At 39.2% G+C, this 25,807-nt stretch overlaps 2 protein-coding genes across 5 annotated transcripts; one reads left to right on the forward strand and one right to left on the reverse strand.

Annotated features, from left to right (window-relative positions):
- The first annotated feature begins 4,106 nt into the window (after positions 1 to 4,106).
- On the forward strand, positions 4,107 to 16,848 carry LOC115585745 (solute carrier family 22 member 7-like). 4 transcript variants are annotated; one of them, XM_030424371.1, is made up of 13 exons: positions 4,107 to 6,676; positions 6,763 to 6,826; positions 6,953 to 7,260; positions 11,738 to 12,687; positions 12,792 to 12,895; positions 13,437 to 13,591; positions 13,844 to 14,012; positions 14,179 to 14,302; positions 14,383 to 14,492; positions 14,818 to 15,032; positions 15,572 to 15,680; positions 16,196 to 16,402; positions 16,501 to 16,848. In XM_030424371.1, exons 4-13 carry the CDS (start codon positions 12,307 to 12,309, stop codon positions 16,532 to 16,534), a joined length of 1,608 nt encoding a protein of 535 aa, XP_030280231.1. In that variant the 5' UTR covers positions 4,107 to 6,676; positions 6,763 to 6,826; positions 6,953 to 7,260; positions 11,738 to 12,306; the 3' UTR covers positions 16,535 to 16,848. The 4 variants fall into 4 exon arrangements, with proteins under 4 accessions (XP_030280231.1, XP_030280238.1, XP_030280222.1 ...); XM_030424378.1 differs by having other exon boundaries at positions 4,107 to 5,043; positions 5,141 to 6,826; XM_030424362.1 differs by having other exon boundaries at positions 4,107 to 6,826.
- Positions 16,849 to 18,365: 1,517 nt separating this feature from the next.
- Positions 18,366 to 24,899, reverse strand: LOC115579745 (solute carrier family 22 member 7-like). Its single transcript, XM_030413390.1, has 10 exons — positions 24,399 to 24,899; positions 24,191 to 24,294; positions 23,458 to 23,612; positions 23,038 to 23,206; positions 22,750 to 22,873; positions 22,553 to 22,662; positions 20,196 to 20,410; positions 18,993 to 19,101; positions 18,581 to 18,787; positions 18,366 to 18,503 (listed from the first exon to the last, which is right to left on the reverse strand). The coding sequence occupies exons 1-10, from the start codon at positions 24,777 to 24,779 to the stop codon at positions 18,461 to 18,463; spliced, it is 1,617 nt and encodes a 538-aa protein (XP_030269250.1). The 5' UTR covers positions 24,780 to 24,899; the 3' UTR covers positions 18,366 to 18,460.
- Between the last annotated feature and the right edge of the window lie 908 nt (positions 24,900 to 25,807).

Raw genomic sequence — 25,807 nt, forward strand, 5'->3', positions numbered from 1 at the left:
TATGAAGTATTCGAACATGTATCAGCCCTGTGGTGTCTGTCGAACTGGCAACGAGGGTCAGCTGAGGTTCTGACACAGGGCTTCTCCAGTTGTAGCAGTACCAGTAGCAGCAGCAGTAGTCCAAGTAGTAGCAGAGATATAATGACTATACTATGTTGTGAACAGCTAAGATGCTCGTTGTTGTGTAGATGAATAATAGATTTCAGACTTTATATAGCAAATTTCAATATTCTGTTTCTCGATTACAAGTCGCTCATATTTCCCAGTGGCAGACCTTGAATATTAGAGATGGGACTCCAGCTCAGCCCAAACTTAGCCACCAAAAAAGCTGCAACAAGGCAATAGGTTTTGGTAGGGATAAGCAGCAGGCTGCAAGGTAGGTTTTGATAACAACAGGTGTCTGTGGTGTGTAGTTGTTGCATGTAAGGCCCAGTAGAGGGTAGCACATACGACACACACTGATATCAGAATTGCTATTTTTTTCTAGAGCTAGTGCTTATACCTGCAATAAACTGAAAAGGTCTGATTTATCAGTCGACATTTTGAAGGCGTTATATGTAAGAAACATCCAGCTGTCAAATTCATGCCAAATGGGTGGCAGCGAATCCCTAGCCTAGAGTAACAGCTTACTGCTGCTAACTGTAGCTGCCATGGCTAATTAGCTCAGTTAGATGTGCAGGTAGTGGTTTAAAACATTTGAAACGTAACATTCAGAGCATTCTGAAATCTGAGCATTTTCAATTCCAGTGCAGCTGACTGGATTGAACTTCATCTGATGGTCTGTATGACAGGTGACCAGTGCCCTGATGTCTTTGGTCACAGTGAGGATGGATCATCTTCGCTGTAGAATCTTCACGGTCATTCTTCGTGACTTGGTTTGAAAAGAATCCTACACTTAACTCATTGAAGTATTTCCATGTTTGTAATAATTACTTATTTGATATAATGCATGATCTTCTTGAGGGTGTAGCTCAGTACGAGATTAAATTGCGTTCTTGGATATCATAACACTTTATGTCAGAATAGGACTTGCTTTCCAGGATTTACATATAGCATTTCAGAAATGGAGTGTCAGGGCTTCCTGAACTTTTGTACTTTGTCTTTTCTTTCTGATTTTTGTATCTCTACTGTGGTTGAGTAGGCTACGTAATTAAATATATGCTAAATAAAGCCATACAGTTATGTCTGTAACACTTCTGTCACCGGCTCATAAAATATAAAATCACTTCACATGTTAATGAATAAATCATTAATCACCATAAAACTCAAATAGGTAATCATCTGGTAATAGAGACATCTTAGGAGCTGTCCACACCAGCCCGGTTAATTATGCAACCGTGAAGTTATGTTCCCGGTTTTACTGTTCTTTCCACATGCAACCGTGCTTTTGGAACACTGAAACCGTGGTCGTTTGAAACCGGAGTCCAGGGTGAGGTTTTCGGCTGATATGGGTTTCAGCGGTTGCGTGTGGATATGACAGCCGTGAATATTTCCATTGCTTACGTCAGAGCTGAGCGTGTGCCTCTGTAAATATTGCACGCGCAGCAATGTAAACACAGAGTAACGACAGTTAGAAGGTGGTTAGAGGTTAACTAGCTTTGCTTGATAACTTGGCTAATATGGACATGACAAAGTTGTTGTTTATTGGCTTGCTGTCAGCTGTGTTTGGCTGTCATGTCCAGCTGCTCAACCTAATGCAACAACGACGGCGCCTGGATGAGCAACGAAGGAGACTGCTCCTCTTGCTGGCAAACAAACGATGCACCCTTGCGAGTCGCCATTGTTGTTTGTGTGTACATCCCCACCTATTGCTGTGGCATATGTATTACACGTATATTGCATCGCTTGGTGGCGGATTTTACAGTTGCGTGTGTACTTTATTCTCTGTTATTTTTATTACACCACTCGTGTGGATGCGAAATTTTATTTAACAAAACCTCAGTTGCAAAATAACCTGGTCTGGTGTGGACAGGGCCTTAGTGTAAAAAAAACCCAAAACTGTCCAGGGTAACTAATATGACTCTCACTCTCAAGTAAATACATTTAAAGGCTGACAGGATTTCTCTTGGTTTTGTAAACCTTAATAAAATGTAAACACAAACATGTAAATTGCCTTATTAACTTAAACACCAAGCAATAACACACAAACTGATTTCAATTTTTATTTCAAATGTATTTTAATTTTTTTTTTCAAATGTATTTCCAAATGTATTTCCCAATGTATTTCCAAATGTATTTTCAAATTAATTTCCAAATTATTTTCCAAATTTATTTCCAAATTTGTATTGTTTTTTTGTGGGAACCGGGACACCCGGGGGAAACCCACGACCCAGATCAAAGGGGTCACTACTAACGTTTTTGGGAGTCTCCTCAGGGACTTGATCTTCTTCTGGGAGTTCAGGGGCCAGTGCGTTAACAGTGGACTTCAGGGAGTGATTATGGCTGCTCCACTGACTCATCCTGGCACTCCATTGGCTCTTCCTCGTACTTCTCCTCACGCCTGGCTCGCACATCACCTCTGGTCTGTTGCTGCCGGACATCGATCTCCTTTGCCATCTTTTGACAAAGGGTGCCCAGCTCAGCCCTCAAGTTGTTGATCACGTGCGAGCCTACCAACACTGTGTCTGCGTGAGACTTGACTTCCTTTTCAAGCTCACGCTGAAGAGTGTCAGCCTGCTGTCTGACAGCGATGACATCAGTTTGGTATCTTTGGCTGATCTCATGCTGTGAAACGCTGATCTTCTCAAATTGGAGCTGATCGGTGTAAGCCTGCTGTCCGACAGTGATGATGTCGTTTTCATACCTTTGGCTGATCTCATGGTATGACACACCTGTCTTGTGTAGTTCTTCTTGGAGAAGATGGTTCTTTTCTCTCTCTGCATGGAGCTCAGCTGTGAAATTCTCCTGGCTGAACACATGTGCAACACACAGCTCTTTCGAAATCATTTTGAAGGCTTTTGTGCTGCTGGACTCCATATTCCAACTCACGCAGAAGAGTTTCGGCCTGCTGTCTGACAGTGACAGCATCATTTTCATACCTTTGGCTGATCTCATGGTATGACACACTTCTTTTCTGTAAATCTTCTTGGAAAAGACGGTTCTTTTTCTCTCTGCGCTTGGAGCTCAGCTGGGAAATTCTCGTTGTGGCTGAGCAGCTCCTCGTAATCCTCTTGAAGGTGTTTGTGCTGCTGGACTCCATATTCAAGCTCACGCAGAAGGTTGTCAACCTGGTGTCTGGCATTGATGACATCGGTTTCGTACCTTTGGGTGATCTTGTTGTGTGAAGCTTTCATCCACTCCAGTTCGTCTTGGAGGAGCTTCAGCCTGTCCTTGTCCACCTGGAGCTCAGCTCCGGACTTGTCTTTGTTGATTATATGGGAAACTTCGACTTCCATATAATCTTCTTGAGGGTCTGTCTTCTTCTCTCTCTTTGCGTTGTTTCTCACCTGGTTGGCATCGTCTGTTGGACGACTGTACTTTGTACTTTTGAGGCTTGTTAATGTCCATTTCATTCAGCCTATTGTCTTTTTCCAACTGGTCTCTTGTCTGAGCCAACTCTTGGCAAAGTTGGACCGTTCATTTCTTCTGACTGACATATTTGGTTTTCTCTTCATTCAACTTGTTCTTCAGCTCTGCATTTTCTTGAGAAAGTGCATGGCAACTGTTGGACAGCCTCTCCCAAGAACTGTCTCTGAGCCGCTGTATAGAGGTCCTTGGGATACCTTTTGAGTTCCTCACAGAAAGCATTTTTTTCGCTAGCATTTTCTCAGAGTAATGCTCAGTATTACACTGATGGATAGATGTGTTCTGATGGACAGATGTCACCTGATGGACAGATGTCGTCCAATGAACGGATGTCGTCTGTATCAGTGATCTGCCTGTTGATTTTTAACTTTGCTTTCCTTCTTTATCAGCAGTGTTACCTGTTGAGACGATTGAAAGTATAAAACGATGTGACAGTCTGCAGAACAGCTGTCGCTTTTATACCCCTGCTGACATGCATCATGGAACCTTTGCTTTGATGATTGAAGGTTCCATTTGGCTTTCATTTTTAGCTTTTTCATCCGGACAGTTCCATTTCTTTTACCTTTGTTCTAAATGTTTACATTCAAAATCACATTCTGTGATTCACATCTAAACAACATGGCTGCCCACTAATTAGTGTGAATGCTGCAAGCACGAAATATTCAGCTTTTTCTGCAAAGCTTTTCCCATTCATCCTCATGGGGAAATTTTCAAATTTTGTTCTGCTCCTTCTTCAGTATACATTCAGCTAGAGAAACCGTCCAACATCAAAATGTTCAGCTTTTAAAGCTATGTCAGCCTTTTACATTTCAGCTATCTGACTTTTCAGCTTTCAACTCTCTATGGTACCATGTTGCCCTCAGGCAACAAACCCATTTTTGGCCTGTCACATCTCCACAATGCATCCCTTTGAAAGATGCAATACTTTAACGAGCGAGAAGACCATAAGGAACAAACAACAATGCTTTAATTTGTCACATGACCTTCAGTAAGCCATCTTGAAACCCCTTTTCCCCTTTTTCCAAAGAAAGTAGCTTTGCTATTTTGCTCCTAAAAACGTGGCTGAAAACAGAATTTCCTGGCCTTTTTCCATCATGTTCCAAAATGTTCAGCTTTTTAAGCCCATTCAACCTATTACTTTTCAGCTTTCGAAAACTACAGCTTTTTCTGCAAATCTTGACCATTCTTTCCTATAGTTTTATGCATTTCAGGCAAGTATTTTCCAGTATATTCAGAAGTTTTTTCAAAAACAGTCCAGCTGTCAGCATTCACACTGACTTTGGCAACTTATATGAGGAAAAAAATATTGCAGTCATACGCGGAGAGGTGTCTGTCCGCCGTCTGTCCTACCGACTCTTCATGACATGTCTGCCTGAAAAACAGTCTCTGTCCCTGGCAAAAAACTTTAACTCACCGAGTGTTTTGTCTCCTTCCACTATTGTGTTGTTGTAGTTACTGTTTAGTTACTCCCAACCGAGATTTCAGTGAACTTTCCTCCAGAAATAAGCATCCCTCCCAGTGAGTGAGAGTCAGACAGCGTCCAGTTTACTGATGGCAGTTTATGTTGTGAAATTATGAAATTTAGAGAGGAAAAATTAACTTTGTCACTTTCCAGGATGCATGGTGGGTCAAGATCTCAACCACAACACATCATGACAGCATCCATATCATTAAAAACAGTCAGTGGACATGTTTAGATTCACAGGAGGACACCGGTGGAGAAATGTTGCAATATACACATATGATGTCATCATCATGATGTGTACCGTCATGCCTCTTTCAATCCGCGGCGCTGACTTGTGAATTACTCACTGGTGCGTCATTACACCGGAGCTGCTTGGTTCTGTGAAAACAAAGGCGGAGAATTGGCAAACTTCTGCTGTGGAGATGTGAAATGCGGCATCTCTTGTGTGTAGATATCCTTAGTTGAGATGTTAGAATTGGTTTCAAGAGCAAAAATGTTATATCAGTACATCCTATTAAGAGTTTAAGGTTTATGTAAATAGAAAATGAGGCCAAAATATATTTACAGAGAATAATTGTTAAATGAAAGAAATTAAATACAACAATGGAAAAGCTGACATTTTTGGGCCTTCTCTTGGTCCCAAACAATTGTTGTTGAGTTGCTGCAGTCAATCCTACAGAAGAAAATAAAAGCTTATGCTATCCGTAATCTAAACCCACAATATCATTTGATAATCGAGCAGTTTTTATATTGAAGGGTCCCTCAGGGTGTGCGTTGTCTGTCAAATTGGCTGAAAAACAAACATTAATCCAGGATTGTATAATCCCACCACACGTCATTGTTCCCGTAATTGCAGGCTTCTTTGACACAGGCTGCTACAGACAAAACACACACATTAAAAACCTTGAGATATGAATTGTTTATGTTAAAACTGACAAACTCTCTCACACTGCCCCCGGATTCAAAATACTCCACAGTCATTGATTTTGTGATCAGCCTTCTTTTCAACCCCCTTACATCCAGATAGCCAGTATCTGTTTGCATTTGCATTTAAAGGCCAGCAGCTGACCTGTCTCCATCTAAAGGGGCCTGCCACATTGACTCTGTTTTGTTGCTGAAAAGGCCAGCCGAGTGTGGCCACAAGGCTTCTTTACAGGAACTGCAGTATTGTCAGCCTGAGGTCACCTATCAGGGTCATGTGTTGAGAGACGGTCAGCGAAAGAGAGAGTGAAACTTCTGATCAACATGTTATTTCCACGAACAAAAAAAACAACTCCTCTTTTTTTTCCGTGGCATGACTAACTACTGTTGACATTGGATTGGTGATTATGCTGCAATGGCTTCTGTGTTATGAGCAGCCACAGTGCTAAACTGTTGTGCTGTGGAATGAGAAACATGAGCACTGTGGAGTACTACTCGTCCTAGCTTTCTCCTGTTTTTCTGGGCATGCCAGGGTGTCTCAGGTTGGTGGCTTCTGTTGCAATCATGATAGATAAATCTGCTCCCGTTAAACTGGTCAGTGACTGTGTTGTGCACATTCAGTGCTACACATTTTGAACACTTGCGCAACACATGGCAGCTGCACATCGTTCAGGTTTTGAAGCAATCATTTTGTCCAGCCCCCACATCACTGTAAAAGGCTCACCACCTCTACATCCAGCCGTTTGTTGGAGCTCAAAACAGGAAGTAATTATCACCCTTACTGTCCTCTTAATCAGTAGAATGACCATACAAAAGCTGCCTTGACCACTAAATATGTTTAATGTCCACAGGGGCAAGTCCACCTTTGACACCTCACAAAACAACCCTGTTATGGACTGATGAATACAGGACTGAGTATGTGAAAAAACTAACAGACATATCTGGCAGGCTCCCAAAACCTTCAGAGAAAACTATTCATCCTTTCCAATGTGCCAATTATGTGTTAATAAAATCTCTAAAAAAAGACTGTCTTTCTCCTAGGTGCAAAGGTCCGTTCCAAGTTCTACTGGTCACACGTACGGCCCTAAAGGTTGAGGGCAAAGCAGACTGAATACAGATGCCAGCTGGCTCCTTCATCAAAGGGAGGCCTAAAAAGCCTTCTCCTTCTACTGCTGATCAGGCAAGGGGAGTTTTAGGTCAGGGGACAGAGAGTGAGGAATCAGATGAGTCTCACAGCGAGTGTGAGGGCTTTCGTATTCATTCCGGTGAGCAGGGTGCCAATCCAGCACCACATACGGTTTGTGAAAACAAACCGTATCAAGATTACGTTCTCGGAACACAGAGAGGATGTAAGATGCACTACACACACACACACACACACACACACACACACACACGCACACACACTCAACACCAGTTGACAACTCAACACACACAGAGAGAAGCAAGGAGAACACACACATACAGATACAGAATTTTCCATGTACTCACTCTTATTCAAAAGTGTAAAAACTTGACAAAAAAAGTTAATACGGTTTAACGTGAACTTTGACTGATTTGAAAAAATCCATGCATTCCCCTATGTTCACCCCAGTCCTTTTCTCTAAAAATGATTATCAGTTTTTTAGCTGGAATGACTGGAATTGTGATCCAACTGCTCATCCCCTCGATAGATATACAGACTGGATGAGGGCTTAGTGGCTTCTGATCTATGAGTTTATATCTCAATTGGTCTTTACTGTCTGCTACACATTTTTTTTACTATCCCTCACTTGACCAGAGGTGAGAAGCTCTGCAGCAATGTGTCCTTTCCTAGTTGTTAAACAGGTAACCATGTAGAGATGGTATGCTTTCTGAGCTGTGGATATAATCTGAACATTGTCTAAGTCATAAACTAAGTCATCGGCGTCCCTGAGTCAACAAGTATGCTTATTGCAATGCCAAAAGAGTAAACTCAAACAACCATTTCATGGCAGTCCATCAAGTATTTCTCCAGACAAAACACAAGATGTCAGTTTTTGAAACCTTATATAATCATTTCTTCCTCAGTGTTAACTAAATTTTAACTAGACAGCTTTTTTTGCACTGTGGTATGGTCGGCTCATTAGCAAATGATTTACGTTTACAACAGGTCACAGTGACCTGCAGGTAGATGCAGTCTCCCTTGTTAACCAGATGACCCAAATGAAATACATCATCTGTGTTAACCTGCAACTACTAGTAGCAGAGACGGAGCAGGGGCAGAGACGTTAGTCAGCTGGATATATTTTTCAAAGTTATAGTTTATAGACCCCATGGTTCTTAATTATCAGTAGCCTAACTGTGCTGTGTATTGATAAATCCATGCTGCTGAAGTAGCAGACAGATTTGTAATTGCCCCCTTTTCGCTCAGTCCTGACCTTCTGTCAGTTTTGTCTTAACTCTGTTATGAACTATATGGTGCAAATGCTCAATCCTTTATTATTGTATAGCATCTATACTCTATAGAGTACTGTCATCTTCACTATCAGAGTAACAAGTAGCAAGGTGTAGTCGCAGAAGAGGAAGAGGAGACTCACTGTCACCTGTAGCATTCCTGTAATATTCCTACGATGATCCATAGCATCCCTGCGGCTGAAAATACATCCTCAGGGCAAACCACCTCTGTATCAAAACATGACTACAGATCGGGGGTTAGAGTTAGTATTAAACTTGGTTAAAGTTTGGGTCATACCCCTGTTATAAATTAACAAATGTCCTACTGCTAGTCAGACTTGAAAAGCACATATTATCTCAACTGACCACTGACCAACAGTATTTAACAGATCTCAAAAGAGGTTCCTATTCATCTGTTGTGGGAAAATACTGAACATGTGAGAGTCTTTACATCAGGTATCAGGACTCAGTGCAATGTGGGACTCAAAACTCTGGTTTCCATATGGACGTGGGTAAGGAGTTTTGTTCTGAACGAGCTGGTTGGGGCTGTTTTTTCTTGTTTCTTATGTTACCACCCCCTCCTCCTGGTCTTGGTTTGAAGCCACAGAAGGTATTTGTGTGGAGAGTGTTGATTTACTTGTGTGTGCGTGTGTGTATTTAGGTTATGTGCATGTATAAAAGAAAAAACACAAGAAGGCTTTTTCTCTCCTGTGTTTAGTTCTCCGTTTATCAGAAATGATCTCCCTCTGTGCTTCTGTATGAAATACAGCATTTATAATCCCTTATATGCTGTTTGGTCTAACAGCTGATTGGTTTGGATGTTGACGGAGCCATGTGGCGTTTTATAGAAACCAGATGACGACAGATTGCCTGTGTAGACTCCTATTGAGCTGCGGTGTCATGAACATCAACAGCTGAAGACAGTGTACAGCCTGATCAATGTGTTTGATAAGATTTAGATCGATCAGGGTGTGATGTTTGCGTGACCTGCTGTCCAGCCGAGGCCAGTTCATCTCCAACGAGCCTTCTTTTTTTTTTTTAAATCGAGGCTTAATTTACACCAAATCCTGCGATGCTGCAGAAACGCAGATTTCCCTTATTGATTTTAATGAGGGCACCTACTGTGGCAGAGGCATGACTGCAGATCAGTGGCAGGACATGTTTATTTTTTCAGCGTGCATAGATATTACAGAGGGAACTCAAACAGACGTCTCTGTGTGGCCTTAAGTTTCACTTTCACTATGGGTTGGTCTTTTGCCCCAGGTTTAACACACAGCAGTGATCTGCCTTCCTTCCTGGCTGTTGACTGTAATTTAAAACCGGTTAATGAGGGATGGCAATCACCACTGGTACACCTCCAGAGGGGGTGTCCCAGTCGGTGGGTGGAGCTGTGTGTGTGTGTGTGTGTGTGTGTGTGTGTGTGTGTGTGTGTGTGGGCGGGGCGGGGCGGGGCGGGGGGTCTAGGGGTCTAGGGGTCCGAGAAGTGCGGACGGGAATGAAAGGGCAGTGTGCTGCAGCTGTACCCGACTCTGGACACATGGCACCAGCAGACAGAGCAGACCCTGGGAGAAACATGCAACAAATGATCTTGATCAATCAATCATATCAGTGCTAATGTGGTGCTCCTCCTATGAGGGACCGAGCTGTGATCGTGAGGGGGATAACTTAAGTCGAGTAACTTTTTTTTTTTTTTTTTGCTTTTTGCTTTTGGAAACTCTGGTGAGTTGAATCAACGCTCCTCTGTGGTTTTTGCTTGAAACTGTGAGAAGAACAGACCATTCAGGCTGCTTAAGTTCAGATACACGTCACAGAAAAAACAGTTAGAATAGGGAGAAGGCTGTCTCATATTTCCAGTGTTCTTTGGTGCATTTCGTAGCTAATGCTGATCGATAAGACGATTGCTGATTATGGTCAGAAGTCACTGCATTGTTCACTTCGGAGCGGAGGTCAACGTGGTAAATGGTTAACTCCGCCCACTTTCTCCATGCTCGCCCTTCTTCTTGTGCTAAGAACACATGGACCTAAAAACATACCGTACCACAACACTGGAAATAAACATTGTCTGCATATAAAAGAATGAGGATGCACTTTCACACTGACCTGTTAGGTGTATTTAATTAACAACTCAAAGAGAAAAGCTGAAACTTAAGTCAGATGTATAAAGTGCCATTATTTTGTGTGTTCGAGTTATTATTGCAGGGGTCTCTGAAATAATTGATATCAAGGGTGGAGATGAATATCTTACTCCAAATTGTTAGTTAAAATGCCGAAATTACGACATCAGAAATTAAAAGAAAAGACAAAAAATGTAAATTATAAGATACTGTAATTACGAGATAAAAATTTAAATTATAAGATAATTCATCAGATTCTTCATTTTGAAATGAAAAATGAAATTTTTTACATAAAAAACCCAAATTACAAGAAGAAAGTCAAAATTATGAATTCGAAATGTTAAGATTAAACCATTATTCAAATAATCTAAATTATTTGATAAAACATGTATATAATGAGATAAAGTCGTCATTTCAAAACAACAGGTGACATTTTTGACATAAAAAACCCAAACTCTGAGAAAAATACTTAAAATACTTAGTATTATTAGATAAGGGTAGAAATTCTCAGATAAAATGTCAAAACTTTACTCGTTTGTTGACGTTTATAATCACATAATCGATACTTTTAATGTCATTATTGGCATGACAATTAGAAATCCATAAGATAAAGAATATGCATTTAGTATCATAACTGTATACACTATGTTCAGGCAATGACTCGCTGTTTGTAAGGGTTAAGAAGCGGCGGTCGGCATAAACAATATACATTACATTATATACATTAGGGCCATAATTTATTAGCAAAGAACAAGGCACACATTGAAGCTACTTTAAGATTAAAGGTTGAATTACACGATAACTGTACTGTATGTAGACCTTGGCTTAACATTGTTATATTAATCAAGTAGGTTAATTTCTACAAATAACATTGCCTTATTTCTAGTGACTGGATATCTGAACTTACATGTTGATTGTCAATTATGCAAAAATCGGGTGCAGTGGCATACATTTAGCTTATTCTGGTGATAAAATGCACAAGTGAACTTGTAATAATAATTCAGTTCACAGTCATATTCTCATTGTAAAGTATTACAAATGTGTATATAAAGCGTTAAAAAGGCGGAAATGTATGAGTATAAATAATAATTCATTTGTTTGCTAGAAGACCTGAACTTATAGTAACTCATAGCAAGTAATTCAAATGTTTCCTTGTTAAAACACTTACTGTTGTGAGTCATGGCAATTTATTTTCTTGCACTAAAAGTATATCCTTGGTTTTTGGTTGAACATTGTATGATACACTAAATGGAGAGAGAAGTTAATGAAAACTTACAATTCTGCACTATTTGTGAAGGTTGGTGTTTGAAGGACCAGATTTACCGACAAACTTAGTGGTGGTGAGCCCAGACCAGCAAGATTGTGGACAGTCATGGATGCGGTGTGGCCTGACGTAGGACCTGCAGGCAGAGGACATCGGATTTGCTTGATTCATTCACTCTGATCCCAGATAAGAACACGCAGACACTCTACCTGGATAGTAGCAGTAACAAATACTGAACACACTTCAGGACACCAAGAACTCATCTTTTGAAACTTTCATGACTCCTAAGTCGAAGGAGTTTTTCAGTTGGAGGGTCTCACTCAGAGAGACTTATTCTTTTATTTTTGTTTATTATTTTTAAAGCACTCTGTATTTTATTTTCATACAAACTACAGTACTGGGAATGTTTTGCCTATTGCTGAAAATGCTATAAAAGTGTCAACTGTTCAGCCTAGTTCCTACTCCCTTTGTTAGTTATTTAAGGTTTACTCCTATAGGACCTAGACAGATGTTTGTATCTCTTCTACCCTTTCCAGTAAGGACTTAAGGTGCTACATGATATTTTCTATAATTTCTGCAGGGTTGCATCATTTATTTTCAAGATGAAGTTTGACGATATTCTGGCAGAGGTGACAGGCTTTGGAAGATTCCAAATAACGACGATCCTGTTGATGATAGCTGCTCGTATGACTATGCCTTTTCACTATCTGCTGAATAATTTCATTGCGGCGGTTCCCTCTCACCACTGCGACATCACCTCTCTGGATTACGGAGATGCTTTTAGGAATCTATCACATGAAGAGAGACTTATTGTCAGTATTCCAGTTCAGAAGGATGGGACTCTTAGCTCCTGTCAGATGTTTGCAGAGCCTCAGTATCATCTACTGATAGACTCCTCCAACGTCACGGACCTACCCACAGTGCTGTGTCAGAATGGATGGGTGTACGATAACACCAACTTCAAGTCTACTCTGGCCACAGAGGTTAGTTTAATTTATTTACATTTACAATGAATTTAGCTATATTAATTCCAATTTAACCACTTCATTCCTTACTTTTCTGTTTGTTGTCTGTGTTTACGTCATAGTGGGATCTGGTTTGTGATAAGAGAAGTCTGAACAAAGCATTGGCGACTATCTTCTTCATTGGAGTCATGCTTGGAGCAGCAGTATTTGGTTATTTGAGTGACAGGTATTCATGCCATGTGGTGAAATTAAGACAATTTATTCTGATTCTGTTTACAAAGAAAAGAGAGAAACTTTCACACTGAAATACATTTTTGTTACAGTATAGTATTTAATATTGTTTTTGTTAAGTCTCTGTCCTTTCCTTAAACTCTTCTTACTATTACTTATGTCGGTATACTTAGATAGAAGAGCTTAATTTGTCCAGTGTGCTCACTAAAGAAAGAAGCAAAAGTTAAAACTCAATTATTGACTGACAGATTGATGTACAGCAAAGTATAACTGTGTTCATCTCCACAGACCAAACCTGAACATATTTCTAACCTTTACCCCAACCATAAAGTGAACACTAACGTGTGCTTTTAATATCTCATGAACAGACTACTTTACACAGTGTAGACACTGTATAAGCAGGAATATATTGTTAGATTTTATTAAGTGTCATTTCGCCTGCTATTTTAACAGGATGTTTTATCAAACTGAGTGTTTTTACACTTTTAATGAAGATCTGACCTACTCTATAGAGTCATCTGTAATTTGTCTTACAGGTTTGGCAGGAAGAAAGCACTTCTGGTGTCCTATGTGACATCCACCATCTTTGGATTTACAAGTGCTTTCTCATCTAATTTCATCATGTTTGCTGCCCTGAGGTTCTTGACAGGATTTGGACTTTCTGGAATAGGTTTAATCACTGTGGCCCTTCGTAAGTTTTTTGTCTTGGTTTGTGCCTAGAAAAAGAGAAAAACAACGAAAAAGAAAAAGTAGCATCGCAAACAAATATATAGGTTTATTTTTTATAACCTCAAAGTTACTACAGTCAGTACAAGCTAAAACTTAACATAATAAAAATAGTGAAAATATAAATACAGGGTTTATCTAGGGGTGTATGTTCCATAAGTATTGTCAGGTATGTTTTAATCAATTGTGTTTATTATTATTGAATATTTTTTTATAGGTGTTGAATGGGTGGACATTAAGCATCGAAATGCAGTGGGCAATTTATTGGGCCTGGACTGGAGTATTTTTACTGCTTTGCTTCCTATTGTGGCCTATTTCGTGAATGACTGGAGGTACCTGGTGGCCACAGTAACCTCTCCACTGTGTCTGGGCATTATATGTTGGTGGTAAGCAAAAAAGATTTTCTGCCTTTCAGTTATAACAGTGTGAAGCTGCCCTTGCATCAGTCAGACATATTTATGGTGTTTAAAGATGCTTCTTCTCATTGATAGTATGACTTGTAGTTTTAAGGAAGCAGCGGTCTGACTCATGAGTTTACATGAAAAATCACAGGTGGCTCCCTGAGTCTGCCAGATGGCTGATAAGTAACGGAAAGGTGGAGAGTGCTCATTTTTACCTGACCAAGTGTGCAAAAGTCAACGGCAGAGAGCAGTTCATGGCTGACATAAATCTTGAGGTACAAAACTTTACAGAGTCTGATAATTTCTATTCGGTATTGATATCAGCTTTGACCAGGGTTTCCTTTTTACTCTCCAGGTTCTGTCGAAAGAAATACCTGTAGAAAATGAAAACAGAAGATATTCGTTTTTGGACCTTGTGAGGACCCCTAGAATGAGGAGACTGACTCTGCTCACTGGCATTGTCTGGTATATACATTTCTTTTCCTTTTGGTTTTTCACTGCTGAGATTTTCATGTTTTAACAAATTAAATTATGTATAAACAGTCCATACACTGTCCATATATTAATGGAGACAGACAGATTATTTCACCTCAAGGTGTCCTGAAATTGAAACATTGCCACACTCTATTATCATGTGACATTAATACACTTACCCACAGCCACCTTGCACAATGATTTAAAGCAGAGGTTTAACTTTGAAAGTTGAAGTAATCTGTCAGAAATACCTGCCAGTCAATCAGAATCTAGTATCTTTAGGGGCAAATGTGTAACTTCTCTCTTTTTGTTATAGGTTTGCATCGGCCTGTACCTATTACGGAATCAGCTTGAATATTGACGGCTTTGGTGTGAACATTTTTCTCACACAGTTCATCTATGGCGCAATTGAATTGCCAGCAATTGCCTTCGTGTTTTTCAGCTTTGACAAAATTGGCCGAAGGTTAACTCAGGCTGGAACACAGTTCCTGACTGGACTGTGTATACTCTGCAACATGTTTATCCCTCAAGGTAAATGAGCATTAGTCAAGTGTGCCTCTAGCCACATTTCAACCACATGAACTTCCCCCAAAGACCTGGAACCTCTCCAGTGTCCAGTGACTTAATTAGAGTCCAGGTACATTAATTTATGCCCCAAAGTACAGGAACTTTCAGGGCTTGCAGCGCTCAACATTTCTGATCTGGCCGTGTACTCATAGCATTTGATCTCTGTCGCCATCACTAAAAAATCTGCAGCCGCAAAAAGCATTATTATTTTTTGTTCATTGTGTTCATTGTGTTTTTACACATTAAAAAGTAAGGTGACTACTTGCCAAAACGTTGAGGGTCTTTAGACCAAGGTGGATGCGCAGATAACAAGAGGATAAAAGAAACTTTCAGTTCATTGAAAGGTAGTTCCAGGTACTTCGGGTGGAATTGTTGCTTTTGGAACAGTAGACAAATGACAGCAACAAAAGAAAAAGCGAAACTCAGAATACAAATATTAACATTTGAATTTCCTAATTTCCTCAATAAAAAGTAAATAGGTAATTTACGATTTCTCTTTTCAGATAAAGGGCCAGTTCAGACGGTTGTGGGAGCTTTGGGCAAAATGTTCGCAGAGGCAGCATATGGAAGTGTATTTCTGTACACAATGGAGCTTTACCCCACAGTATTGAGGTTAGTAAACCATCTAATATAAAGTTTAGATACCGTAGTGCACATTTACAGAAGCACTGAAACATCTTGATAAGTAACCACCCTGATCAGGGTCCTCATTCATAAAATGTGTCCAAGACTGTGGTGAACTTTGTTTGATCTTTATGAACATCGTCCAGCAGCGTCACACACCAAAGCTGCAGTTTTGGCTTTGTCTTGTACTATTTAGTCTTCAAAATGGTACATGCTGCCTGGCTTAAACTTCTTCTAACATTGCAGGGTCATGAACCTGTCATTTGTGCTGGCATTAGATATGCAGCTATCGCAGTGCACGTGCCGACAGTAAAGTTCATTTGAGATTTATAGATCACAGGTGCGTACGGTACTAGTTGTATACCTAGACCCTGCTTAAGCAAGATTTAGAACATGTTAAATACATGAGGCTCCGGGTATTTAGACATGAGGAGGTTGCAGCCATATCCAGAAACTGATTGTCCCTAAATGTTACAAATTTGTTTTGTTTTTTGGTTACACAGGCAAAATGGACTGGGTTTCTGCTACGTCTTGGGCCAAATCGGCGTGGCTGTCTCTCCCATTATTAGCCTTCTTGATGAAGTGTGGGGCCGTTTACCAAGTATTATTTTCACCCTGTTGGCTTTTGTTGCTGGGCTGTTGACTTTGGTTCTCAGGGAGACACGAAACATCTGTCTGCCAGAGACTATTGAGGATGTGGAACAGACAAGGTACTGGGCTTTGTTTTTCTGCAACATGTCATAATCATTGCATCCAAGCATTCAAATGAGAGATATGTTATAAGATAAAGATGTTTTTTGTGTTTCAGACAATCAATCTCCACACCTGAGGAAAAATCTTAACTGTGAATTTTGTCAAATTGCAATCAAAAGACTCATAAATTATCTTGCAGGGAATGTAAGTGGTGATAATATGTTTCGACAATAAAAGAATAAACAAGAGTAACATATCTCTATAACTCTTTTCAACTAGAAGATGGATTTCCTGTTGAAAATAAAGTGTGAAAGCTGAAATGCATGTTTCTGGAAATTCAGAAATTGTCTTGTACTGCTGTACCAATAGCAATGATATAAACCACTGATCTCGCAGTCCCGTGTACATGAGCAGGACAGCTCTGTGTATGTCCTTGTGTGTGTATAAAGCTGAATAAACATCATAATGTGTGGGTTTTATTGTGTTAGGACATGAAAGAGTGACAGGAAGTGGAGGGAGGGAGAGAGTTTGTGGTTGACATGCAGTAAAGAGTTTCAGGAAGGATTTGAACTCTGAGCCACTGTGGCGAGGACAGTGGGGGGCATGCCCTAGTAATCAAGCTACCGGCACACTTCTAAAATGTGGAATATTCGAACATGTGTCGGGCCTGTAGTGTCTGTCGAACTGGCAAAGAGAGTCCGCTGAGGGTCTGACACAGGGCTTCTTCAGTTGTAGTAGTGCCACTAGCTGCAGTAGTAGTACAAGTCGTAGCAGTGGTATAATGCAGTAATGTAGTAAACGCTTCAACATTTAAAAAAAGTAAATGTGATAGCATATTTTGAGGCTAGTGTACAGTAAAGTAATTTGGCTGATAAACACTGCATGGGCTTATACAAATAAATGTTTGATGTTCCTGCAGTCAACCTTGCTTAACTGTTGATGTGTATACCCTTAAACAACCACCGCTGCTAATAAAAATCTGTCTAATGTAACTCAGGCACAAAGGCTCACAGATGAGGTAATATTTAGAGTATTATTCGAGTTTAGTGTTGTTTGCCGACTACCCTATATTGTAATGGCATCTGGCGACCTGGTGAAATGCATGGTTACCTTGAGTAAACTTGTGTATTTCTCTGGGTTTGAACATTGTTGTAAACATTGCTGATAATGCAACTCAACAAACTATATAAGAAGATATATAGATATTGTAATGCGGAATTCCCACATATTAAGTCTTTAACTATGCTTTTCTTGATGTTGGGTGAGGCTGGATTGAATTGAAAGGGGCTGCTGGCCCCCCGGAGGAGGTATGAGCTTTACCATGTGCCATTCTCGCTACGTCAGTTATTTAGTCGTACTGGTGCTGCTAGTGCCTTCAGATCAATGGTGTAAAAGCATGTGACATTTTCTCAGTGTACTGAATCATAGAGCTGTCCTAATTCATGAAATATTCCCATGTTTCTACAGACATGATTGAACTAATTAATTTGTGTCCAGCTTCAGATTTAGGCCAGGTCAAAAACCTAATGTTAGGGATAAGGGGATTAACCTTACCTTTAGACTTTTTAGCTGTGATTTTGTGATTTTGTTAGCTGTGATTTTGTGATGAAATTAACGTTTCGAACAGAAGTGAAACCACTAAAATGTGGTTGTTTGCAGTGTCTTACCCTTGAATTCATCACACACCATCCCGCATATAAAGCAAGAAAATTAATAATAGTTTTTCCAAATTTCAATAAATTTATACCAAGTCCCCTGCCAGTCTTGAGTCAGTTGATCAGCCCACTACATCATCACCTTATGATGACCTGTTAATTCTCAGACTGTCTTCTGGTTTTAGAATCAACTACTGCCCCCATAGCTTTTACTTTATTTCAGGAAATATCCTCGTTACTGAAGCGAACACAAAAATCAACCATAAATCAAAATATTTAATCATATTATTGAAAAAGTTATACATGTACATATATCAGTAACACTTGCATGTACAGTCTTTTGTTGTCTTAACATAATACTCCTATTTATATGTCCTGCATCTCGACTGATGAGCAATTTGGTTGAGTTGAAGACAAATCTCAGGATGGAGATTTCTCCTCAGTTGTAGAGATTGACCCTCTTCTGAAAGACAAAAGACATCTTCATGTTATACCATAAATCTTGTTTGACTGGATGCACATCAAATTAAAGCCAAGTACCTTGTCCGTTCAACATCCTCAACGGTCTCTGGCAGACAGATGTTTTTTGTCTCAGGAAGAAAAGAAGCTGACAGCGCACCAGCAAAAGCCAGAAGGGAGAAAATAGCGCTCGGTAATTGGCCCCATACTTCTTCAAGAAGTTGGATCAGGGGAGACAAAGCCACACCTATCCGGGCCAGGAAGGAGCAGTAACCCAATCCATTTTGTCTGTGGTACCAAAAATATAACATTGCGGTAACATTTGAGAAACAACCATCTCCAGGAAAGAACCGCAACTCCTTTCTTTTCTCCGTATTAGGCCCTCTCAGTGTGTTCCGTTAGATGTGTCAGGAAACCTGCTTTTTTGAAAAGTCCTCTGTACAGATGTTGATTTTAAATGTGCACAATCTAAGTTCTATATTAGTTTGCTGACCTCATTACTGTGGGGTAAAGCTCAGTTGTGTACAGATATAGAGCTGTAAAAGCTGCCTCGGCCAACATTTTGCCCAAAGCTCCCACAGCTGTGCGAAACACCCCATTATCTGAAAAACAAAAAAGTTGCATGAGGACATTTTAACTCAAATCATGGTGTCTATGTATTAAACCACTACGTGTAGAATGCGTCCATTCAGAACTAAGACATTCCTTAAAAGTAGTTTTCAACTTTTTTTCTGAAGACATCAAAAATTTAAGTGTTTAGCTGAAGTGTATACCAAAAGCTGATCTTGAGAGTTTCCTCAGTCCTGTCAAGTTTATAACCACGGCTTTTTGTATATCTGCTAAAATGTGCCATGATGTTTGCTGTCATGTTTAAAATGACTGAAAGCAGCCTCTCTGATTGTTGAAGCAGAGTGCATAAGTGTTTTGAAACCATCTATGTGGGTGCATCTCACTCTCCAAATATGAGCTTTTTTACATAGCAGGAAAAGTACAGCACCTTTGAACTCAGACAAGGTTTTTGTTGGTCTATGACACTGTCTCGTTCAGCTGCCTCAAGATAGCAATGCGGCATCTATGTTTCTGAACGCACCTCCCTTCTAGACCAAGACTTTCAGGGGCGCACAGATGGGCACAAGTGCTTTTGCTACCTACACAGTGTGCACTGGGTGTGAAAATGACTACTGCGTCAGTCTGAAACTAACAAAGACATTTGCCCCAAGGATAAGATAGGGCCCTTACTGTTTCAAAAGCCACATTTTTATGGAAGGGACCTGGAACTTTTAGTCTCAGAAACTACTTTTCAGTTAAGTAAAAGGTTCCACTGTGGTCCAAAGACATGCAAGATTTAGCTCACTGAGTCGTCTGATGGCTGTTTTCACTTCAGTTTAGTACACAACTAAACGCAAATGATGCCCTGGACTCAATCTTTGGTCCATCTATCATATTCTTTTTGCTGTAACGGCATGTTAATGTGTCGAAGCATAATGAATCAAAACTGAACTGGCGTGTGGCCGCAGATTTTTTAGAGGTGTTGACTTAAATAAATGCTGCCCTTACTTGACCAATCACAAATGTTCAGTACTTCAAGCCCCAGCCCGAAAGTTCCAGTGCTACTCCAGAAAGTACTACTAGGTCCGTAGAGGAAGGTCCTTCGGTGGAAACACGGCTAAAGAGACACACACTTGAACTGATTTACCTCGAGGGATGAAGATGTTGCAGAGTACACACAGTCCAGTCAAAACGAGTGATCCAGCTTGACTAAACCTTCGGCCAATTTTTTTCACGCTGAAATAGATCAAGGCTTTTCCTGGCACTTCAATTGCCCCGAAGATGAACTGTGTGAGATAAATGTTTACCCCAAAGCCGTCAATCTTCAAGCTGAGTCCATAATACGTACAGGCCACTGCAAACCTATAAACAAAAAGTTGTTGTTTTTATTTTTAGTCAAAGATTCACCCAATAAGATATTTGTTTCTAAATTTGCTAGCAGGTATCTGTTATAGATTACTTAAACTCTCAATGTGCAAGGTCGGTTGGGTAAGGGTTCAGTAATATCATGTTATAATACAGTGTTGCACTTTATTCTAGAGTACAAGAAGTTATAAACTTATAAACTATATTTATTTATTTATGTTGTTTGTTTCGGGCATGTCAATTCATAAGCATCACATTTCATCATTGTTCAAATAATACAACACACATGGCCGAAAGGGAAAAGCGGGAGAAGCCAAAGCTTATCAAGTCCCGCCCCCATTACCCACAGTATAAAATCTGCATTCTGATCTTTTCTTGTCTTTTGCAAATTACTTTTTTCTTTTCTTCTCTTTTTTTCTTTTGTTATGACCTTTGACAAAACATATTACAGCAGTAGCATACAGAGCTGAATTCAAGCTCTAGACAGTACATACAGATTACATGTGTGTCTGCACATGTGTCCATATTAGTCCATCATGAGTGAACAACAGTCTCATCTTATGGCCTCATCTTATAGCCAGGCTTGCCACAAAGTCAGAATATCCAATTGAGAGAGAGCAAAAGTCCAGTGTATTTATTATTTGTTGAGATGGTGTTGGGATGGTTTCTAGTTTTTGAATAATTTGACAAAAAGTACTAGGCAAAAACTAGAAACAATATGGGCTTTATAAAACAGCAAACAAAGACAATCATAACCTAAGTAAACACATTTTAAATTTAGAGAAAACATTTACACCCTAATCTAAATAATTCTGTAATTAGTAAACGCATTATATCAGACCTTAAAAATACTATACTTAGAAATAATTATATTGAATATATACTTATATTTAGAGACCAAACAGGTGTTTGTTGGTAGACTAGTATATAGCCACATTTTTTCTTCTTAGCACCTTATTAGACTTAATTAAATGGTTAATTTGCTGCACATTGAATTAAAACTGTACAGCAAAATGAAGGGTCTAACAGGTTGGAGATAAAGTTGGGTTTTTTGCTTTTTTTGCAGTACAGTTTCTTGTAATTTGTAGCAATTGAACTTCTAAGAAAGTCTACTAAGATGCTCACAAGGTGGCTACATACTAGTAGCCTACCTACTAACTCCACGCTAGCGCAGGCTTCGAGAGACTACAATATAGTTACATTTTATTTTACAGTACAGTTTTATTGTCATTAGCAATGAAGTGCACAGTTATAAAGTGAAACTGTGTTTGAGAAAGCCTGTGTTATCTTTCACCAAAACTCTGTGTTTTATCTGACCATTAATGATATGGCACTACATTTGTCAAATAACAGCCGATCTTGAGCAGGAGCAGTGTGAACAGTTTTATTTGGCAGTAAGGGTGAAATAGAGTCTAATAATTATATTTTGGATTTCATATGGCATTGCATTTTTTGTAATTGCAAAACAGAGGGTAATAATTTGGAAGGATCTCCTTTTTGGTTTCTATAGTAAAGTGTATTTTAAGTGTAATAAGGCATCATATACAGTCTTTAAGGACAGCCTGATTAAGATCTAAGGTTTATAATCCACGTTTTACTATTTGTTTATCCTGTGTGTTTATCTAGTTGTAATCTAATTTGATATAACATTTTGGCTTATTTCATCTTATTAGTTTAATTGGGGTTTAACAATGTTTGTTTCCTGTCTAACAAAGACCATGTTATTTCTAGTTTTTTATCTAATTTGATATAAAATTCATCCTGTTACAATTTATTGGCTTACGTTTGGTATAACTGTGTATTACTCTAGTTTATGCCTCATTTGATTGAAATGACTGCTTATTATGTCTTTTTAGCATTTCTAGGGTATAACTATCTTTGTTTGCTGTCTAATAAAGACCACATTATTTGTAGGTTTTGTCTAATTTGATACTAAGTGTGGCTTATTGCATCTTATGAGTGTAAAATAAAGTGCCAAACCAACTGTCTCACTCAATGGTAATTTACTACTGCCACACAGAGGAGTTCATGCTGTAATCCTCTTCTTAGGTTGAGTGAGTGATATGAAGCAAATGGATTGTACAGATTATATTTTATATTTATAATAGCATTTAAAACAAAGAAATGTATTATATTTACCACACAATTCCAGTAAGTAGAGCCAGTCTCCTCATTCTGGGGGTCCTCACAAGGTCCAAAAATGAATATTTTTTGTTTTCATTTTCAACAAGTATTACTTTGGACAGAACCTGGAGAGGAAGAAGGAAACTTTGGTCTGAGTGGAAGTTGGTATTAATAACTTACTGGAAGTGATCAGACTGTGTAAAGTTTTGTACCTCAGGCTTTAGGTCAGCCATGAACTGCTCTCTGCCGTTGACTTTTGCACACTTGGTCAGGTAAAAATGAGCACTCTCCGCCTTTCCATTACTTATCAGCCATCTGGCAGACTCAGGGAGCCACCTGTGTTTTTTCATGTAAACCCATGAGTCAGACCGCTGCTTCCATAAAACTACAAGTCATACTATCAATGAGAAGAAGCATCACACACCATAAATACGTCTGGCTGATGCTAGCGCAGTTTCATACTTTAAAAACTGAACAATCAATTGTTAATTCTTCCTTACCACAAACATATTATGGCAAGGCACATTGGACAGGTTACAGTGGCGGTCAGGTACCTCCAGTCATTCACAAAATAGGCCACAAGAGAAAATAAAGCAGTAGAAATACTCCAATCCATACTAGTTAAAATACCCACTGCAGTGCGATGCTTAATGTCCATCCATTCGATACCTATGAAAAGGGTTAGCAATAAAAAATATCTGTTTGAAATCTTCCTACAAAAACAACACATTAACAAGAACAGGTAATTTCTTTATTTGTTTAAGCTAAAACACAATATAATGGCAAAGAAGAAGATTGTGTCACCTCAACTTAACTTTACAAGTGAATTTTATTTTGCTAAATTTCCCATTGTTTTAATTACTTTTTTCCCTTCATTTTTGTGAGTTACTTTAAGAAAAAGACTGGCATATAAAACTCACAAAGGACCACGGTGACCATACTTGTCCCAGAAAGTCCCAGTCCTGTAAAGAATCTCATGGCAGCAAACATTGTGAAATTAGATGAGAAAGCACTTGTAAATCCAAAGATGGTGGATGTCACATAGGACACCAGAAGTGCTCTTTTCCTGCCAAACCTGTAAAACAAATTACAGATGAATCTATGGAATAGGTCATGTAATTTATATGTCATGTCATTTATAGTTTGATAAAAAAATAGAAAATAAATAGAAACTTCAGAAGAAGGTGTAGTCATGATACTAAATATTAACATATCACAATATAGTCCTGCTTATACCGTTTCTACACTGTGTAATGTAGTCTGTTCATGAGATATTAAAAGCATGCATTAGGGTTCACTTCATGGCTGGGGTAAAGGTTAGAAATATGCTCAGGTTCAGTCTGTGGAGATGAACTGTCGCTCATTTTCGGTCAGCTGAGTTTTAACTTTGGACTCTCCAAATGAGAAGAACTACATTTGCTTCTTTTTTTAGTGTATCTACGATTTTGAGCACACTGGACAAATTAAGCTCCTCTATTTATAAGCACACTGTCTGCAGAGTTAACAGATTTTTAAGGACCTAACCTATGTAAACTAAAACTATATTGACAACGATTATACTATTAATATTAAATCCAAATAGATAAGTGTTATTTAACCATGTACCCAAAGGTGGAAATGTGTTAAAAGTCTGAAAGTTAAAGGCATGAATACCTGTCACTCAAATAACCAAATACTGCTGCTCCAAGCATGACTCCAATGAAGAAGATAGTAGCCGATGCTTTGTTCAGTCTTCTGTTATCACAAACCAGATCCCACTATGGCGTAAACACACACAACACACAGAAAAGTAAAGAATGAAGTGGTTAACTTGGGATTAATATAGCTAAATTCATTGTAAATGTAAATAAATTTAACTCACCTCTGTGGCCAGAGTAGACTTGAAGGTGGTGTTATCGTACACCCATCCGTTCTGACATGGCACTGTGGGTAGGTCAGTGACATTGGAGGAGTCTATCAGCAGATGATACTGAGGCTCTGCAAACATCTGACATGAGCTTAGAGTCCCATCCTCCTGAACTGGAATACTGACAATAAGTCTCTCTTCATGTGATAAATTCCTAAAAGCATCTCCATAATCCAGAGAGGTGATGTTGCAGTGGTGAGAGGGAACCGCCGCAATGAAATTATTCAGCAGATAGTGAAAAGGCAAAGTCATACGAGCAGCTGTCATCAACAAGATCGTCATTAATTGGAATCTTCCAAAGCCTGTCACCTCTGCCAAGATATCATCAAACTTCATATTGAAAATGAATGATGCAACCCTGCAGAAATTATAGAAAATATCACAGAGCACAAAATATGACAAGGAGCTACTTTTGTGCTCTGTTACATACTGTTGGTCAGTGGTCAGTTGAGAGATTATGTGCATTTGTAGTCTGACAAGCAGTGGATTATATGTTAATTTATAACAGGGGTATGACCCAAACTTTAACCCAGCTTAATATTAACTCTAACCCCAGATCTGTAGTTAGAGGTGGTTTGCTATGGGGATGTATTTTCAGCTGCAGGGATGCTTTGGATTATCATAGAAATATTATAGTGAATGATAGATAGGGAAAGCCACAGGCAACAGTGTTTTTCTTTTTACTCTTCTGTGACCTTGCTAATAAAGGATTGAGCATTTGCACCATATAGTTCAGATCATATTAGAGTTAAGACAAATCTGACAGCTAAGTTACATCTCTGCCCCTGCACTCTGCTACTAGTGGATGGAGGGAGGGCTGCAGGTTAACACAGAGGATGTATTTGGGTCATCTGGTTAACAAGGGAGATTGCATTTGCCCTTAAATCAGTTACATCTTGACATATTTTACAAAAAAAATAAATCATTTGCTAATGAGTCCACTATACCAAAGTGCAAAAAAGCCTGTCTAGTTAAAATTTTGTTAACACTGACGCAGAAATGATTGTCTTAGGGCAGACATCTCATGAAATAGTTGTTTGAGTCAACTCTATTGGCATTTCAGTCAACATTGTTGTACCATTTAAGCACACCAATATCCCTCAAGTGTCTACTTTAAGCAATAAATGTGAATCCTGTGCTCATCAAACCAACATCTGTCAACAACAGGATGCATTTCTCTGATTTCCAGGTGATGGCTGTGTTAACTGTTAACTGAACATTAGATCACTGAATCATCCTTTAATAATAGTTCTTCATTATTTTTGGTAGCTTCAGTAGTTGGAATTTAATATCTAAAAAGAAAGAGCAATTGTTTTTCGATCTACAACAAATTTACAATACGTCCCCTGTAAGTATTGAGTTGG

Source organism: Sparus aurata, chromosome 1 (genome assembly GCF_900880675.1).
Source record: "Sparus aurata chromosome 1, fSpaAur1.1, whole genome shotgun sequence".
Classification (NCBI taxonomy): Eukaryota; Metazoa; Chordata; class Actinopteri; order Spariformes; family Sparidae; genus Sparus; species Sparus aurata.

Bases quoted from the DNA above. Each gene is read 5' to 3' on its own strand.
- LOC115579745 (XM_030413390.1), bottom strand. From the start codon at position 24,779: ATGAAGTTTGATGATATCTTGGCAGAGGTGACAGGCTTTGGAAGATTC. The intron at 24,295-24,398 runs GTGAGTTAAATT...TTTACGCCATAG, and splicing joins AGTCTACTCTGGCCACAGAG to TGGGATCTGGTTTGTGATAA. The intron at 18,788-18,992 runs GTCAGCAAACTA...TTGGTACCACAG, and splicing joins CTTTACCCCACAGTAATGAG to ACAAAATGGATTGGGTTACT.
- LOC115585745 (XM_030424362.1), top strand. From the start codon at position 12,307: ATGAAGTTTGACGATATTCTGGCAGAGGTGACAGGCTTTGGAAGATTC. The intron at 14,303-14,382 runs GTACAAAACTTT...TTTACTCTCCAG, and splicing joins TGGCTGACATAAATCTTGAG to GTTCTGTCGAAAGAAATACC. The intron at 15,681-16,195 runs GTTAGTAAACCA...TTGGTTACACAG, and splicing joins CTTTACCCCACAGTATTGAG to GCAAAATGGACTGGGTTTCT.